At 40.5% G+C, this 16,618-nt stretch overlaps 1 protein-coding gene across 17 annotated transcripts in view; it reads right to left on the bottom strand.

Moving 5' to 3' along the window:
* znf536 (zinc finger protein 536) overlaps positions 1 to 16,618 on the bottom strand; it is a 597,614-nt gene that overhangs the window by 146,494 nt on the left and 434,502 nt on the right. For 16 of the 17 annotated variants that reach the window (XM_072596176.1, XM_072596180.1, XM_072596174.1 and 13 more), the window contains one exon: positions 4,296 to 4,448. The exons of the other annotated variant lie outside the window; for it this stretch is intronic. In XM_072596176.1, coding sequence (XP_072452277.1) covers positions 4,296 to 4,448 — 153 coding nt within the window. The remainder of the gene's footprint in view (positions 1 to 4,295; positions 4,449 to 16,618) is intronic. 17 annotated transcript variants of the gene reach the window in all.

Consider the following 16,618-nt stretch of genomic DNA (forward strand, 5'->3'; position numbering starts at 1 on the left):
TACCCTCTTAGGATATTGAACAGTCTTTTCATGACTCACTCACACATCCTTTATTGGGCTGAATTTTAAAGCGGAAGAGCATGGAAGCAGGAGAGGGTTAAGACTGACAAAATTCACGATGTGTTTTAAAGCTGACTTGTGCATTTCTTTTCTGTTTGTATATGGCATGTGGGTGTCTTGAGCTGGGTCAGCATCTACTGTCCATCCATAATTGCCCTTGATAAGGTGATGATGAACTGCAATCCATGTATGTAGATACATCTACAGTGCAGTTGAATTCCACGTTTTGACCCTGTGACAGTTAAGGCACAGTGCTATATTTCCAAGCTAGGATGGTATATGGCTTTGAGGGGAACTTGCGGGTGATGGTGTTCCCATGCACCTGCTGCCATTCTCCTTCTGGGTGGTAGAATTTGAAGATATGGAAGATGCAGTTTGGTGAGTCGTTGCAAAGAATCTAGTAGTTACTAGACACCATTGTTACTGTGCATTGGCAATTAAGAGAATTAATGTTAAAGATCATATATCAGGCACGGTGGCACAGTGGTTAGCACTGCTGCCTCACAGCGCCAGAGACCTGGGTTCGATTCCCGCCTGAGGCAACTGTCTGTGTGGAGTTTGCACGTTCTCCCCGTGTCTGTGTGGGTTTCCTCCCACAGTCCAAAAATGTGCAGGTTAGGTGAATTGGCCATGTTAAATTGCCCATAGTATTCGGTGCATTAGTCAGAGGGAAATGGATCTGGGTGGGTTGCTCTTCGGAGGGTCGGTGTGGCCTTGTTGGGCCAAAGGGCCTGTTTCCATGCTGTAAGTTACTTACTTACTGTAAGTAATCTAATCTAATATGAGGTGCTAACCAGGTGATCTTCTTTATATTGGAGTTTGTTGAGTGTTGTTGAAGATGCAGCAATCTAGGCAATTGAAGAGCATTCCATCAGACACCTGACTTGTGCATTGTAGTATGGGAAAGGCTTTGGAGAGTCAGGAGATGAGATAGGAGATCCAATACATCTGCATTAGGATGAATGCCCAAAATCCCTTCAACACAAATAGGTTGCCAATTTCAATATATTAATTGGTCATGTACGTTGAAATGAGCATGGATTTTGCAAATTAACTGTGAGTCCATGGATTTCCTGGAGCTGATGAAAGCAAGCTAGGAATACAGCAGCAATTAAGGAACTGAGGACAGGACAGGGAAATATGCCAATAAGTACTGATATCTTACAGCTGCTTTCTTTGTTGGCTGCTTGTGTGAAAGGCTTTGCTCAAAATGCTTGCACTGAGAAATTGGTTTGACAGCTCTGGGGATGTGTGTATCTGATTTCCACTTTACAGCCCTGATCTATCAGATCAGCGCAACTGTCACTTATGGTGTGTGCACAAGGATGATCAGCTGAAGTCATGACAGCACCAATTGGAACATAAGCAGAAATAATCTGCTTGTTACAGATCTAGACTCAAAACATTCGCTTGCTTTCTCTCCACAGATGCTGCCTGACCCACTGTTATCTCCAGCATTGTTGTTTTCAGTCACAGCAGAAAGTTACAGCTCACGGGAGGCTAGACCTACCTTACAGGTTCTACAAGCAGAGGGTAAGATTCATTGGCCTGATGGAAATTAGTATGTCCAGAGGCTCAGAATCCTGTCAGGTAATGACAAACATTTATGTTTTGGATTGAGACCTGTTGTAAAGTGAGCTTGGTGGCCCTGTTCTCCCATTGGCTGTTACTCTCACCACTGCTCTCTAGATCCTATGTTTCTAAATCCTTCAAGAGTAAGGCTTTCTTTCTTTCTTCTTTTTTTCCTTTTTAATTGCTGTCTGCGGGCAATGTCCTTGAATTGGCTTTTGCAAAACTTACATCACAAGAGTGATTCCATTTCGAGAAAGTTCTCTTTGATTATAAAGTAGTTTGGGGTATCCTGAGGTCATGGAAGATGCTATATAAATTCAAGTCCTTTTCATTGCTTTCCTTTTGATAGATATTATTCATCTACGTTTTCATTATAAAATGCTGGCAGATGAACATAAAACACAGAACATAGAATAGTACAGCACAGGAACAGGCCCATCTGCCCACCATGTGTGCTGACCGTGATACTATTCTTAACTATACACATATTAACATAAAAATGAGACAAAATTGTACCTACTAGAGGCATCTGTAAATATGACCAGAATATGTACATTACACATTGCACAAGTCTTTGAATTAATTATTGCCAATCTCCCAAAGCATCAGATATGGATGACGAAATGTAATTTTAAGTTGAAATGGTTAAAAGAATGATGAATAGCCATACTGGGCTTTGTAGATGTAATTCTGGGCTAATTTGTGAGACAATGGTAAATATCCTCTGACATGGGAGAGCAAAAGACTCAACCCATATTTCTGATGCATTTTGGGACCCTGAGGAAGTCCTCAGTTACACTGGGAACAGATGTGCAACACTTACATGGGAAGTTCAAACTTACAGATGCTGTTTTTAACCTGCCTGGATTGCTTACTGAGACACTACTACGACAGTGGGATCAGATAGCCATAACTATAGAAATGTTTGCCATTTACACACCCTGGTTTTTACACAGATTTACTTAGATCTTTTCCCAGCAGATCTAAAACCTCCTTAGGAGCATAATTCTAAGTAAATATGCTGAAGTGCCAAAGCCTTCCAGCACCCAAGCAATTACAATCATATTCATCCCTATCCCAACACTGCTCCACATCCTCCGATAATGCTCAAGACTCACTCTTTCACCGTTACTGCTGTGAAATGCTCAACCATCTTGCAACAATGCTCACCCCTGTTAAAGTACTCAAACTCCTCACAACAATCCTTAGCCCCTCCTGACAGTACTCATTCCTGCCTGGCTCACCATCAATCCTCCTCACCTTCAGGCACTGTTCACACCCTTCAGAATCACTTTCTGGAATCTCTGGCTGCGGTGCAGTCATGTCAAAGGCATTACTATTATTGGGCAGTGCAGGTGACGAAAGGTGAGCATTATTGTGTGTGAGGAGACTGAGCATCATGGGGGTGGGGGGAGGAGGTGAGCTTTTGGGGTCTGTGTCTTGTTGGAATTGCCAGGTCCATTTAAACTATGTGTAATTCAATGAATTGAGGACCAACTTTAAGGATTGGCTCTTTAGTTTACAATAAGTAAAGAAATTCAATTTGACTGAAAATGCACTTCACTACTTGACCTTCCAACTCTGCTGTAGAATCCCTGCTGGAACGAGCACCAGAAGGTACAAATGTTCCAGGGTAAAATGACAAATGAGCAGTGTAAATCATGATCAGCTACAGGAGGGACCCTCTGCGGCTCTCAGCAGTAGATCTCGACCATAAATTCTCTCCTCGCTTTTTATTGATTTGGCATTATTTGTAGTCAATACTCTGATAATTCAAAAAGCAGAGATTGGAGCTTCTCCACAGCACAGATACTCAAGAGCTGGAAAACATATGGTGACACAGTGCCATCACTGGCAAGAGGATGCAAGAATAATGGACAGGTTTGCATGGAAAGCTTGCATTATAGCTACAGTCCGAGGAGTTCCTCATGGACTAATGACAACAGAATATCTAAAAAAAGATCTTCTTAAAAACAAATTTAGCTTTAAAAGAAATTAAGTCTGGCATGATTTATGTTTTAGTGTGGAAAGTATAAGTTTTCTGGTGACAGGTGTCACAGACAAGTTAGTGACTGGTTTTGGATGATTATCATTGACCTGAAATGTGGACACTATTCCTCTCTCACTAGATGCTGCCAGCCTTGCTGATTATTTCCAGAGTTTTCTGTGTTCATTTGTTGATCAAGTATTCGATTTACTTAATTCACAATGATGTAAACAGAAAATACTTGCATTTGTTACAAAATACTGCATGATTTATTAAAATTTAATCTCTGATTGATTAGTGGGACTGTTTCATTTATTGAAGTTGAGTCCCCAAAACTCAAAGCAGTATAATACCATTAGCTTGAGAGGATGCTCACTAAAATTGGTATTAATATTAGTTTAACCAATGTCATATGCACACAAACTAACCTCAAGTGATATTCTTTTATTTACACTAACTTAATCATGTGCTTTCTAACAAGAGTGACCTGTATGTTAGATTTGATGGATAGATTAACTACCTAGTAAACATTTAAATATAGACCCTACCAAAGTCAATCCTTGGCAAAACTATTATCTGCAAGAGAAACAGGTATCCTAAATGCCATTTAAGATTACAGATATCCTAAATGTCATTTAGGTACTATCTAAGTGGAATTTCAAGAAAGTACACGCACCTGTATGTATTCGCAGGTGAACTTTCAGATGATGGGATGTTCTGAACGATTTCCCACAGTAAGGACAATCCCTCGTGGTTGATCCAGGGGCTCGATCTCTCAGTAAAGAAGGCAGTTGTATTCCTGCAGGCCTTCCCACTTCCTCTCCTACATCTACAATGCACACAAATTAGCACCATAATTACAACAGACATTAAACTTTCTGCACTGATTTTGCTAACGCAACATAAAGTCAATCTTGTCAATAGTGCATCTTTCTGTTTCGCATTGGAAGCTGACAGAGTGCTGACAACTCACATGTTGCTTATTTTTTCACTTTTTTTAGTTTATCCCATCATCATCTTTTAGCAGCAGATGGCATATTTCATTTACATTAATAATACAAAAAAAATGGAAACAGCTGCATCAGCAGCATGCCTGATTCTGTATATTATTCAGGCTTCATAGAGCTGTGCAGGGGACTACCAGAGCAAAAGCTGAAAGTAAAACAATAGTTGCTACATGACCATCATATCAGAGGCAGTATTCACTGGTCTCATCTCACTCTAACATTGCCCTGTTTTCAGGAGTTGTATCAACTATAATTTTCAATATTTTGTTTCTGCATTTTAGCCTTCAGTTAATGGTTCCCAATTTAAAATAACCAAGTTCAAAGGTGGCTGAAGTGCACAAAACCATGAATGCAGATACTGCATTAATCAGCACTTTGTGCGATTAAAAATGATCTAACTTGGAAGAGAGATCATAGAGACAATTATTCATCAGAGGTAGGTGCCAGAAAACAATATGGGAATTATCTAAAGAACAAAGAAAATGCACATGAGAAAAACTTGAGGACAGGAAAAGAGCTTGGTGCCTATTAAAGCGTGGTACTCCTATTAACTTCTCTCGCTGAACTGTCAATAAATTCATTCTGAAAATGTGGGTGTCACTGGCTAGGCCAGCATGCATTGCCTATCCCTAATTGCCCAGAGAGCAGTTGAAAGTCAACCACATTGCTGTGGGTCTGCAGTCACATGTAGGCCAGACCAGGTAAGGAGGGCAGTTGCCTTCCATAAAGGACATTATTAATTCAGGTTTGTTTTCTCCCAACAAATAGCAATGATTTCATGGTGATCATTAGACTTTTAATTCCAGCTTTTTATTGAATTCAAATTCCACCATCTGCCATGTACAGGATTTGAAATCAGTTGCCAGAACATTACCTCAGTCTCTAGATTAATGATCTAGTGATTTACCACCAGGTCATTAACTCCCCTCCATGTCCCTAATGATTCTGAATCTTATACATTACATGGAAACTTATTCTCAATATTTTAGCAGAAGAAGTAACATTAAGCATTAGAAAACACTTCTTCAAAAAATTTTAGGTTACCCATTAATTCATTCTAGTTTACATCCTCTGAAGTGACTGGCCTGATTTGGATTGAAATTACGGTACATCAATGCCTGAAATCTGGATTAGAATTCCTTGTTTCCACCTGTAGTGTGTATCATTAGTAGAATGGGTGGAGCCAATGTGTTAACTTCTTCAGAACCATTAGTTTACACAATACCTCCCCAAGCTTTTTACCTCATAGTTGTATAAGCCATTATATAATCATCTATATAACTACATTACGTTGACCCCTATTTCACCTCTCCCCAGATCTCACAAATAGGCAGTCAGCATGTATTATAGCATTCACAGAATGTACTGTCTTCAGACTTGTTAGAGTGGTAGGTCCCTTGTTTAAATACTGTCCACCTAATTCTGATTTGTGGACCATTTCAAAACTGGAGAATTTTTTTATCTCTAGGCACCCTTCACAAAGGAAGTTGTTCTTTGTAAGTGTTGTTGCTGGTCTGTATCCTTGCAAAGTTTGTGAAGGTTTGTAGCTCAGGTTGAGGTTTAGGGTGTAGGTTTGCTCGCTGAGCTGAAGGTTTGATATCCAGACGTTTCATTACCTGGCTAGGTAACATCATCAGTGGTGACCTCCAAGTGAAGCGAAGCTGTTGTCTCCTGCTTTCTATTTACATCTTTCTCCTGGATGGGGTTCCTGGGGTTTGTGGTGATGTCATTTCCTGTTCGTTTTCTGAGGGGTTGATAGATGGCATCTAGATCTATGTGCTTGTTTATGGCGTTGTGGTTGGAGTGCCAGGCCTCTAGGAATTCTCTGGCATGTCTTTGCTTAGCCTGTCCCAGGATAGATGTGTTGTCCCAGTCGAAATGGTGTTTTTTTTCATCCTTGTGTAGGGCTATGAGGGAGAGGGGGTCGTGTCTTTTTGTGGCTAGCTGGTGTTCATATATCCTGGTGGCTAACTTTCTTCCTGTTTGTCTTACGTTGTGTTTGTGACAGTCCTTGCATGACCAACGTCATCTATAAAATTCCATGCAAGGACTGCCACAAACACAACGTAGGACAAGCAGGAAGAAAGTTAACCACCAGGATACATGAACACCAGCTAGCCACAAAAAGACACGACCCCCTCTCCCTCATAGCCCTACACACGGATGAAAAAAACCACCATTTCGACTGGGACAACACATCCATCCTGGGACAGGCTAAGCAAAGACATGCCAGAGAATTCCTGGAGGCCTGGCACTCCAACCACAACGCCATAAACAAACACATAGATCTAGATGCCATCTATCAACCCCTCAGAAAGCGAACAGGAAATGACATCACCATAAACCCCAGGCACCCCATCCAGGAGAAAGATATAAATAGAAAGCAGGAGACAACAGCTTCGCTTCACTTGGAGGTCACCACTGATGATGTTACCTAGCCAGGTAATGAAACGTCTGGATATCAAACCTACAACTCAGCGAGCAAACCTACACCCTAGGTCTGTATCCTTAGCTAGAGGACCCACAATCACCTGAATTTTCTTCCAGCAGGTTAGTTGCTCTTTTAAAATAAGTTCTTTGTTCTTATAGCATCCTGAATTTCTGGACCAGGCCACCATTTTCAAATTAGCATCAAGAATTTCTTTTTTGCAGTATGTTGGATGCATAGACTGGGCAATTTTTTCATCTTAACCATGTTCTTGATGTGTGGACATTGTCTGCTTCCATGGAATCATACACAGTTTATTTTTCTAGAGTTGTTGATTAGGCCAGACATCTTCAGTCACTCATAGTGGTTGTTTGTCTGGTGAATTAAATGTTTTCAGGCTCCCAGCTGTGCTACCTAAAGATTACTGTTTTGTGAGTTTTGAGAAGATTTGTAGCTCAGGTTGAGGTTCTGGATGTAGGTTTGCTCGTTGAGCTGGAGGGTTCATTTCCAGACATTTCATCACAAAACAACATGACCCACTCTCGCTGTGGTGATGTTATTTCCTGTTCCTTTCTTTCAGGGGGTGGTAGATGGGGTCTAACTCGATATGTTTGTTGATAGAGTTCCAGGTTGGAATGCCATGTTTCTAGGAATTCTCATGTCATTTACAAAATACCGTGCAAGAACCGTGACAAACAATACACTGGACAAACAGACAGAAAACTAGCCACCAGGATACATGAACATCAACTAGTCACAAAACGACATGACATACTCTCACTACTTTCATTACATACGGATGAGGAAGGACACCACTTTGACTGTGACAACACATTCATTCTAGAACAGGTCAAACAGAGACACGCATGAGAGTTCCTGTGGAACTCATCACCACAGGAAATGACATTACCAACCCAGAAAAACCCAGACATATAAATAGAAAGCAGGAATTATCAGCAGTGCTTCGCCCAGAGGTCCACTGAAGATCTGACCTAGTAGGGTGATGAAACATCAGGAAATGAACCCTCCAACTCAGTGAGCAAACCTACATCCACAATTACTGCTATGTCTGTAGTCAAAAACAATGACTATAACTGTCACTAGCATTAATGATTTTGTTTTAAAAGACAGGAGATTGAATATTTCCGCCAGTTCTTTGAAGTCTGTGACTTCCCCTCTGTTGACAATGTTAAGCCAATGTAACTAATCTCATTTGATGATGCTTTTTCTGTGTGGGTTCTGCTGTGAGTCTGGAGAACTAAGTCAAGTTTTCTAGTGGGTGTATTTTGAATGGTAGGTCAATAATGATTTATTCTCTCGGAGGTTGTCAATCTGCTCCAATTCTCTGATGAATTTGAGGTCAAGATCCGCTTGCAGGCTCAAAAGTGAACTTGATTAATTGCAAATAATATTTGTGCATTGCCTTCTAGTGCAACCTGCAGCATTCCTATGCTCCTGACAGTTAATCCTCCTGTACCAGGTCTGTGGTCTGTAACTTCGGTTTGTCTAACCATGATAATTGAAAAGGACAGTAACATTTGCTACAGTATCAAACGTACAATCAACAGAGCATCCACAAACAGAGCCAAATTCTGGTTCTTCCTCCTTGCCTGGACTAGATGGTTCCTTTAGGGATACCTCATCTATCTTCGCCAGGACAGGTATCTCATCAAACACAGAGATCTTTTCTCATGATGGTTAATGATCTCTGTATAGACCTATTTTAAGTGTGCGTCTACCAGTACTTCTGCTGTTTGGGAGCTGCTTCTTACTTCTGGAAGGCATCTCCTGATAGTGATCTACGGTTTTGCAAATGTGGCATTCCTTTGTGATGGCAGGGTATTAGGTCTGTGCTTGGTGTCTGTTATTCTACTGGTTTTTAGCATCTGTTATTTCTCAATGTTGAATCAGTACAAGTTCTCTGAAAGTGGAGTCACAAGTACACAGGCAGAAGAAGACTTTTTGCACACTGGCCATCATTAGTCAGGGCATTGAGTATCAAAGTTGAGAAGTTATGTTGCAGTTGTACCAGTTGTTGGTGAGGCCACATTTGAAGTATTGTGTTCAGTTTTGGTCACCTTACTGTAGGAAGGATGTTATTAAAGTAGAAAGAGTGCAGAAGAAATTTACAAGATATTGCCAGGGCTCAAGGGTCTGAGTTTTAGGGAGAGTTTGGACAAGCTAGGACTTTTTTCTTTAAAGCGTAAGAGACTAAGGTGGGATCTTACAGAGGTGTATAAGATCATGATAGGCATAGATATGGTGAATGCACTTAGTCTTTCTCCCAGTGTTGGGGAATTAAGGATTAGAGGGCATCAGTTTAAGGTTCGAGGGGATAGAATAAAAGAGAACCTGATGGGCAACTTTTTTATACAGAGGGTGATACACACACGGAATGAGCTGCCAGAGGAAGTGGTTGAGGATGGTGCATTAATAACATTTAAAAGGCATTTGGACAAATACATGGAGAGGAAAGGTTTAGAACGATATGGCGAAGTGCAGGGAAATGGGGTTAGTGTTGATGGACATTTTGGTTATCATGGACCAGTTTGAGCAGACCACCCTGTCTCTGTGCTGTAGGACTCTGTGACTCTATGCCTCTTTTCAGTATCTATACTTTCTAAAGTAAGTTGACTCTGTTACCCTCTTGAGAAGGGTTGTTATAACCATCTCAGGACCTACCGTTGAATCATTCTAGATTATGTTTTCCACATGATTAGAATAGCTTTCACCAAAGTCAAAACATTTTTGGACTGTAAGGAAGCTAACAAAGTTTTGTCAAGAATTCCAACAATAATTCCATTTCTAATGAACACTGATTCCACAGCTGCATATTCTTGATTTTTCTATTAATCAGCAGAGGTAATTAATGAAAATGTTTTAAGGATTCTCCGAGAAGCTGAATTCCTCTGTTAAATTTTATTTGTTCCTGAATTGAAATAATTTCCAGCTTTCAGGATAATCTCAAAAGTGTCTGTACTCTTTTTAACATTTTGGCTATTAATAACATTATCTACAACTAGACCCACCAACTGTAACAGTACATTTATTCATTCAATTTCAGTCTTTATGTTTAATTTTGAGGCAATGCTGCATCTTAAGAATTGTCACATCAATGAACTCCAGTCTTATATCAGTATAGTCCTTCACTGACCTTGAATCTGATTAGAAGTATTTTCTGTTTTTCATTTTTTTCTGCATGTGCTGATTAATCTTATTGTAAAATTGCGAGGGTGAACAAAACAAATAACAATGGTCCTTTTAAACTAGCAGAGGAGGCATATGGATGAAAATAGGTCATAACGGCAGGTATGAACCATTGAAATAGTTAACTTTGCTGAGTACAAACCCATGCAAACAACTCTTGGAGGGGGGGGGGGGGGGGGGGGGGGGGAGGTGTAATCAAAAGTCATTTGTATCATTTCAACAGAGGTTTAAATCTGCTGTTCTTTAAGTTTGTATTCTTGTATTCACCAATGCTATTTTAAACTGAATGATATTAGATTTTGCTGGACTCTGAATCAAAGCATTGTTAAAATATTTCCTTTATTTGGTCATCTTTTTATTTCTATTTCTGTAATACTGGATTGAATTCTTTAATAAAACTTTATGTTGGTGGCTTATCATGAAGGACTCCCCTTCCCAAACTCTCCCGTCACCTGAGATGTGGTCACCATCTCTGAGGTGTGGTCATCTCTCTCTAATGAGAGAACAGCCATATGATCCATTAGGATTATGGCAACTTTACCCTTACCTGTATTAATGGATGTTCTGTAGTAATTCCCTGATTGCAAACATTTTAAATTGGTTTCTCTATAATACCGAATCCATGTACAGCTTACTGGTTTCTCCCACCTTCCTCAGGGTTTCTAATATTTTTTCATTTTTAAAATGGCTGCCCTGTTTTTTTTAGGGTATATGCTCCATCATCACCAAGATGGAGTTTTCATGTTTCTTGTATAAAATAGGTATTTCTCACTTTTAGTCATTTAAAACACCAAGCAATTTCTTCCACATGAATGATTAAATAAAGTTATCTTGCTGTTACTTTATAAATCTTCTCACTAATTTTATTTTAATTATTGAGGCCTGGTCTTTTTACATTTCTAATTTTTGCTGACTTTTCTTCTTTGTTAGACTCTTTCAGGGGCGACGCGGTGGCTCAGTGGTTAGCACTGTGCCTCAAAGCGCCAGGGACCCAGGTTCAATTCTGGCCTTAGTCTGTGTGGAGTTTGCACATTCTACGTGGGTTAGCTCTGGTTTCTTCCCACAGGCCAGGTGAATTGGCCATACTAAATTTCCCATAGTTTTAGATGCATTCGTCAGAGGGAAATGCCAGTTTCCACACTGTGGGGAATCTAATCTAAGATTTCATTGGATTTGCTTGTTTACAGCTTAAATAAATTTTGAAGCCTTCCCAAATCTCTAGCTCTGGTCTAAATTTCTGGCCCCTTCACTATTCCTAGCAGTTGTGCTTCATTCAGGCTAATGTCCATGGTGGTGTTGCTCATTGTGAGAGGTGAGGTTTCTCTTTTACACCGACTTGAATTCCCTACATGATCATTCCAACATTTTTCATAAAGTTATTTTCTTTTCCTTTAGAGAACCTTAACATGGCCATATTTACTATTAACACCACCATGAGGTGGAGCAATGACCACATTCACACAGGAACACATCAACGTAGTGTGACATTATTGTTCAGCAATATAGTGGTAATAGCAGCTGCCTGCCACAAAGATGGTGTACGATAATCACATTAGGATTGATTATGCACAGTGAGATCTTGTTGACTTCAGTTTTCCTTCCCTCTAAGCAGCCATTTTCCCCATAGGGAACAAAATAGATGGTTCTAGGGACCAACTGGTGGTGCTACCTATGCTCCTGCTATAGACTAAATTGGCACAAGGAGCCAGGAGGGGACACAAGAGGAAGCAGCAAAGGTGGCAAGAGGACTTCTTTTGAAACTAATGAAAATGATATAATGGTGAGGCACTAATGTGTCCGTGCAGAAAACATGTTGACAACAGCAATGCATGTGCAGATATATCATCTGCTCCCAGGAGGACCAGTTCCAAAACCGTACCACCCAGATGGCCTCCTTCTTCAAGGACCGCAATTTCCCCCCAGATGTCCTTGACGATGCCCTCCACTGCATGTCTTCCACTTCCCGCTCCTTCGCCCTTGAGCCCCGTCCCTCCAACCGCCACCAGGACAAAACCCCACTGGTCCTCACCTACCACCCCACCAACCTCCATGTCCAACGTATCATCCGCCGTCATTTCCGCCACCTCCAAACGAACCCCACCATCAGGGACATATTTCCCTCCCCTCCCCTACCAGCATTCCGAAAAGACCGCTCCCTCCGTGACTCCCTCGTCATGTCCATACCCCCCACCAACCCAACATCCACTCCCAGCACTTTTCCGTGCAACTGCAAGAAATGCATAACTTGCGCCCACACCTCCCCCCTTACTTCCCTCCAAGGCCCCAAGGGACACTTCCATATCCACTACAAATTCACCTGCACCTCCACACACATCATCTATTGCATCCGCTGCACCTGATGTGGCCTCCTCTATATTGGGGAGACAGGCTGCCTACTTGCGGAACGTTTCAGAGAACACCTCTGGGACACCCGGACCAACCAACCCAACCACCCCGTAGCCCAACACTTCAACTTCCCCTCCCACTCCACCAAGGACATGCAGGTCCTTGGACTCCTCCATTGCCAGACCATGGCAACACGACGGTTGGAGGAAGAGCGCCTCGTCTTCCGCCTGGGAACCCTCCAACCACAAGGGATGAACTCAGATTTCTCCAGTTTTCTCATTTCCCCTCCCCCCACCTTGTCTCAGTCAAATCCCTCGAACTCAGCACCGCCTTCCTAACCAGCAATCTTCTTCCTGACCTCTCCGCCCCCACCCCAATCTGGCCTATCACCCTCACCTTGACCTCCCTCCACCTATCGCATTTCCAATGCCCCTCCCCCAAGTCCCTCCTCCCTACCTTTTATCTCAGCCTGCTGGACACACTTTCCTCATTCCTGAAGAAGGGCTGATGCCCGAAACGTCGATTCTCCTGTTCCTTGGATGCTGCCTGACCTGCTGCGCTTTTCCAGCAACACATTTTCAGCTCTGATCTCCAGCATCTGCAGTCCTCACTTTCTCCTCGCAGATATATCATGACCAATTGACGTGATAGCTTCATCCAAAAAAATGCCACCAGGCATTTTGGCATTCAGAGTAATCACTTCAATTTAAATTTATTTTCTGGAGCCTTTAGATGTTCTTTGCAAAGACCGTTTTACTAAGGACTCTGTATTTTCTAAGTGTGTCTGTTTTTTCTCTGTTTTCCTATCCCTCACTCTTGTCTCAGCACGTCCTTACAGCTTCTGAATGATGTTAGGTACCTGGAGTGCTGAGCTTGCCTTTTTGATGTTTCCACCACAGTTGCTGTCTCCCTCTTAGACAGTCACAGCTGAAATACAATTGCTATGCTTTCTCTGAGTGGTAATGCTGAGGTTTTTGTATTTCTTCCTCTCTTGCCAAGGGTCAGATCATCACCAGTGTTATAATATGGTATTCTTCCGGATAACCACTCTTGGCATCTTGTGATTTTTCCACTTCTGTCAGTATGTAGTCTTTAGTGTATTCTATCAATTCTATTCATTGCTATCAATTCTCATTTATCTTTGCTCTGTCTTGGGCCTATCTCTTGATAAGTGGTAGAGAATACAGTATTTAAAGAAGGGCAGTGTTAATAGATAATAAGAAAATTTACTGCATGATAGCAATAAGTACAGCTACATTTGATCAATCATAATTATTAGGACCTTGGGGAGCTGATAGAGATACATCTGTTCTCCCTGAAAACTACAGTAGAAATCCTTCTATCTCACCATAGACTGTGTAACATCAGTAGAATGACTGGAACCAATGTCACATGTTAATCGCTTCAGAACAATTATGCAACCGTTATGCAACAATTTTGATTGACAAAAATATCAACACATCAACATGAATGTGATATCAGTTTCTAAATGAGCTACTATTTTCTTTGCAATGATGAAAGCAATATGACAAAATGAAATTCTAACAATACAGCACAAAATGCTGAGAGGTTTTGAAGCTTGGTCTTCCCTAATGGTGTCTGTCTGCCTCCACTCCAGGCTTTTAATACAGTTATGCTTTCAGGCTCTTACTGCTTTACTGTGTGGTCCAGTATTTCCTCTTCAGTTCCTGTGTACCAGAGATTTAAATGTCTTATTTAGCTTTGATTTGCATGAACTGCATCATGAATTCAAGAGGACCATAAAATTCTGATCTTATTCTCTCACAATTGCTTCACTGTCACTTTGAGAATCTTAGCTTGAAACTGAGTGATGTACAGAATAGTGATGTTTGCAGCACCGGACTAAGAATTTTATGGTTCAATTAGTACATCCAATAAGCCTGAATATCAAGGGGTAAAAAAAATAGTACCTTTAAGTAACCAGATGAATAGGTTTTTTTTTATTCAATGTATTGTTGAATTTGTTATACCTTTGAATTTATACAGAAATAATAGTGCTTGCATGCATTACAACTCATGCTGTTATCCTATCCTGTCCTACATCTTTCTTTGCTAACCTGCACTTTATTTTCTGTTTCTTCAATAGTGAACTTTTGCTGCTTACTTTTATCATCTTTATCTTTAACAGCAGGAAGTTTAATTTATTTGTCTACCCAGTTGCATAATAATATTCTCACTGTTAGAAATGTCCTCTGTCTATTTTTCTCTCCCCATTCTAACACTGCCTGTAAAGTGAGCAAGCTTATACCTGAGTCCGCATGTTAGAAAAGCAGAGGTCTGAACACATATATTTGCTGAGCTCATATCTGGTACAATCTTCTGTAACACTTCTCATGAGTACCAATTATTTTCTATTTTTTATCGAATTTCTTAACCAGTTCATTTATATTTTTCCCCCTGCTGGATCACCAAAGGTTCTTAAGTGAACGCACTTTATCTAGAATGGCTTGTCAAAGACTTTCTGAAAGTCTTTATAAACAATACCGAACAGAGTTCCACAACATGTTTTATTTGCAGCAGCCCCAAAGACATTGAGAGTTTAATCAAATAAGATTTTCTCAAGCCATGCTTGCTGTTTCTTATTAATCCAACTACATTCCTCTCCAGTCTGCTCCTTAGATTGGTTTGTATAATTTTAGTAGCTAGACATGTCTGGACAAAATAGATCCCATCTTTACATATTAGTACTGTATCTATTTGCTCACCAGGACCTGGTCATTATTTTTATGACTACAGCCAGTGATCTACAAATTCCAATGAAAAGCATGGACCTCCAATATATTTCAAATAAAGTACTTAAAACATTGAATGCAAGATTATCATTAGAACATAGGAATATAGGAGTCAGCCATTCAGCCCTTCCAGTCTGTTGTGACCATAACATCTGTACTTCATTTATATTTATTCATCTTCATTCTATATAACCTTTTGATTCCCTTACCAACAAAACCCATTGATCCCAGTTTTGAACATTTCAATTGATTTTGTAGCCACAGCTTTTTAGAAAATAATTCCTACAACTCTGTGTCAAAACATAATCAATCAGTTATTTGAAGAATCACTGTCGGCATTTGGATTTCTATTGAGCTATTCCAATACACATATTCAGCTGTGAGTAAATCTTACCTGAGGGGAATCAGGGGGGAAAAAAAAAGTTTATTGATAATTAAGGAGCCTGCTTTACTTTCTAATTGCCCTTAGAGAAAACGAGAAAAATTGCTTCAGCCTATTCCCTTAGACATGAAAATCAGACAAAATATTCCCAATTTAATAGCCTTAGCTTTAGAAGAATTGAGTTTGATTCAAGCTTCATCTGTTCGTTATGGTGTAATTATTCACGGAGTTATAGAGTTTTTAGAGTATGGAAAGAGGCCCTTTGGCCCATTGTGTCTGTGCCAGTCATCAAACACCCATCTAATATAATGTTTTTTTTCAACCAACTCTTGGGCCTATAAGCTTGCAAGGTATGGCATTTAATGTGTTCATCTAAGTAGCTCTTAAATGTATTGAGGGTTTCCACCTCCAACATCTTTTTAAGCAGTGAGATCCAAGTACCCACAACCTTCTGGGTGATTTCTTATTTCTCAAATCCTCTCTAAACCTTATGCTTGTTACTTTAAAACTGTGGTCCCTGATTGTTAACTTTACAATTAGAGAACAGTTTCGCCTTATCTACCACCTCTATGCCCCTCAGAACTTTGTACACTTCAATCAGTCTCTCCTCAGCATTCTGTACTTTAGGAGGAACACACCCAGAATATCTAGTTTCTCTCTATTGCTGAATTATTCCAGCCCAGGCAACATCCTGGTGAATCACTCTGTAATCTCTGTAGTGGAATCATGTCCTTGCTATCTTATGGCAACTAGAATCATCCAAGGTACTCTAGCCATGGCCTACCTAACAAGGTTTACAACTCCATCATAACCTCCTTGCTCTTGTACTTAGTGGCTCAACTAGTAAAGACAAGTATCCCATATGGCTTCTTAACT

The sequence above is a fragment of the Chiloscyllium punctatum genome, chromosome 26 (assembly GCF_047496795.1).
Source record: "Chiloscyllium punctatum isolate Juve2018m chromosome 26, sChiPun1.3, whole genome shotgun sequence".
Lineage (NCBI taxonomy): Eukaryota > Metazoa > Chordata > Chondrichthyes > Orectolobiformes > Hemiscylliidae > Chiloscyllium > Chiloscyllium punctatum.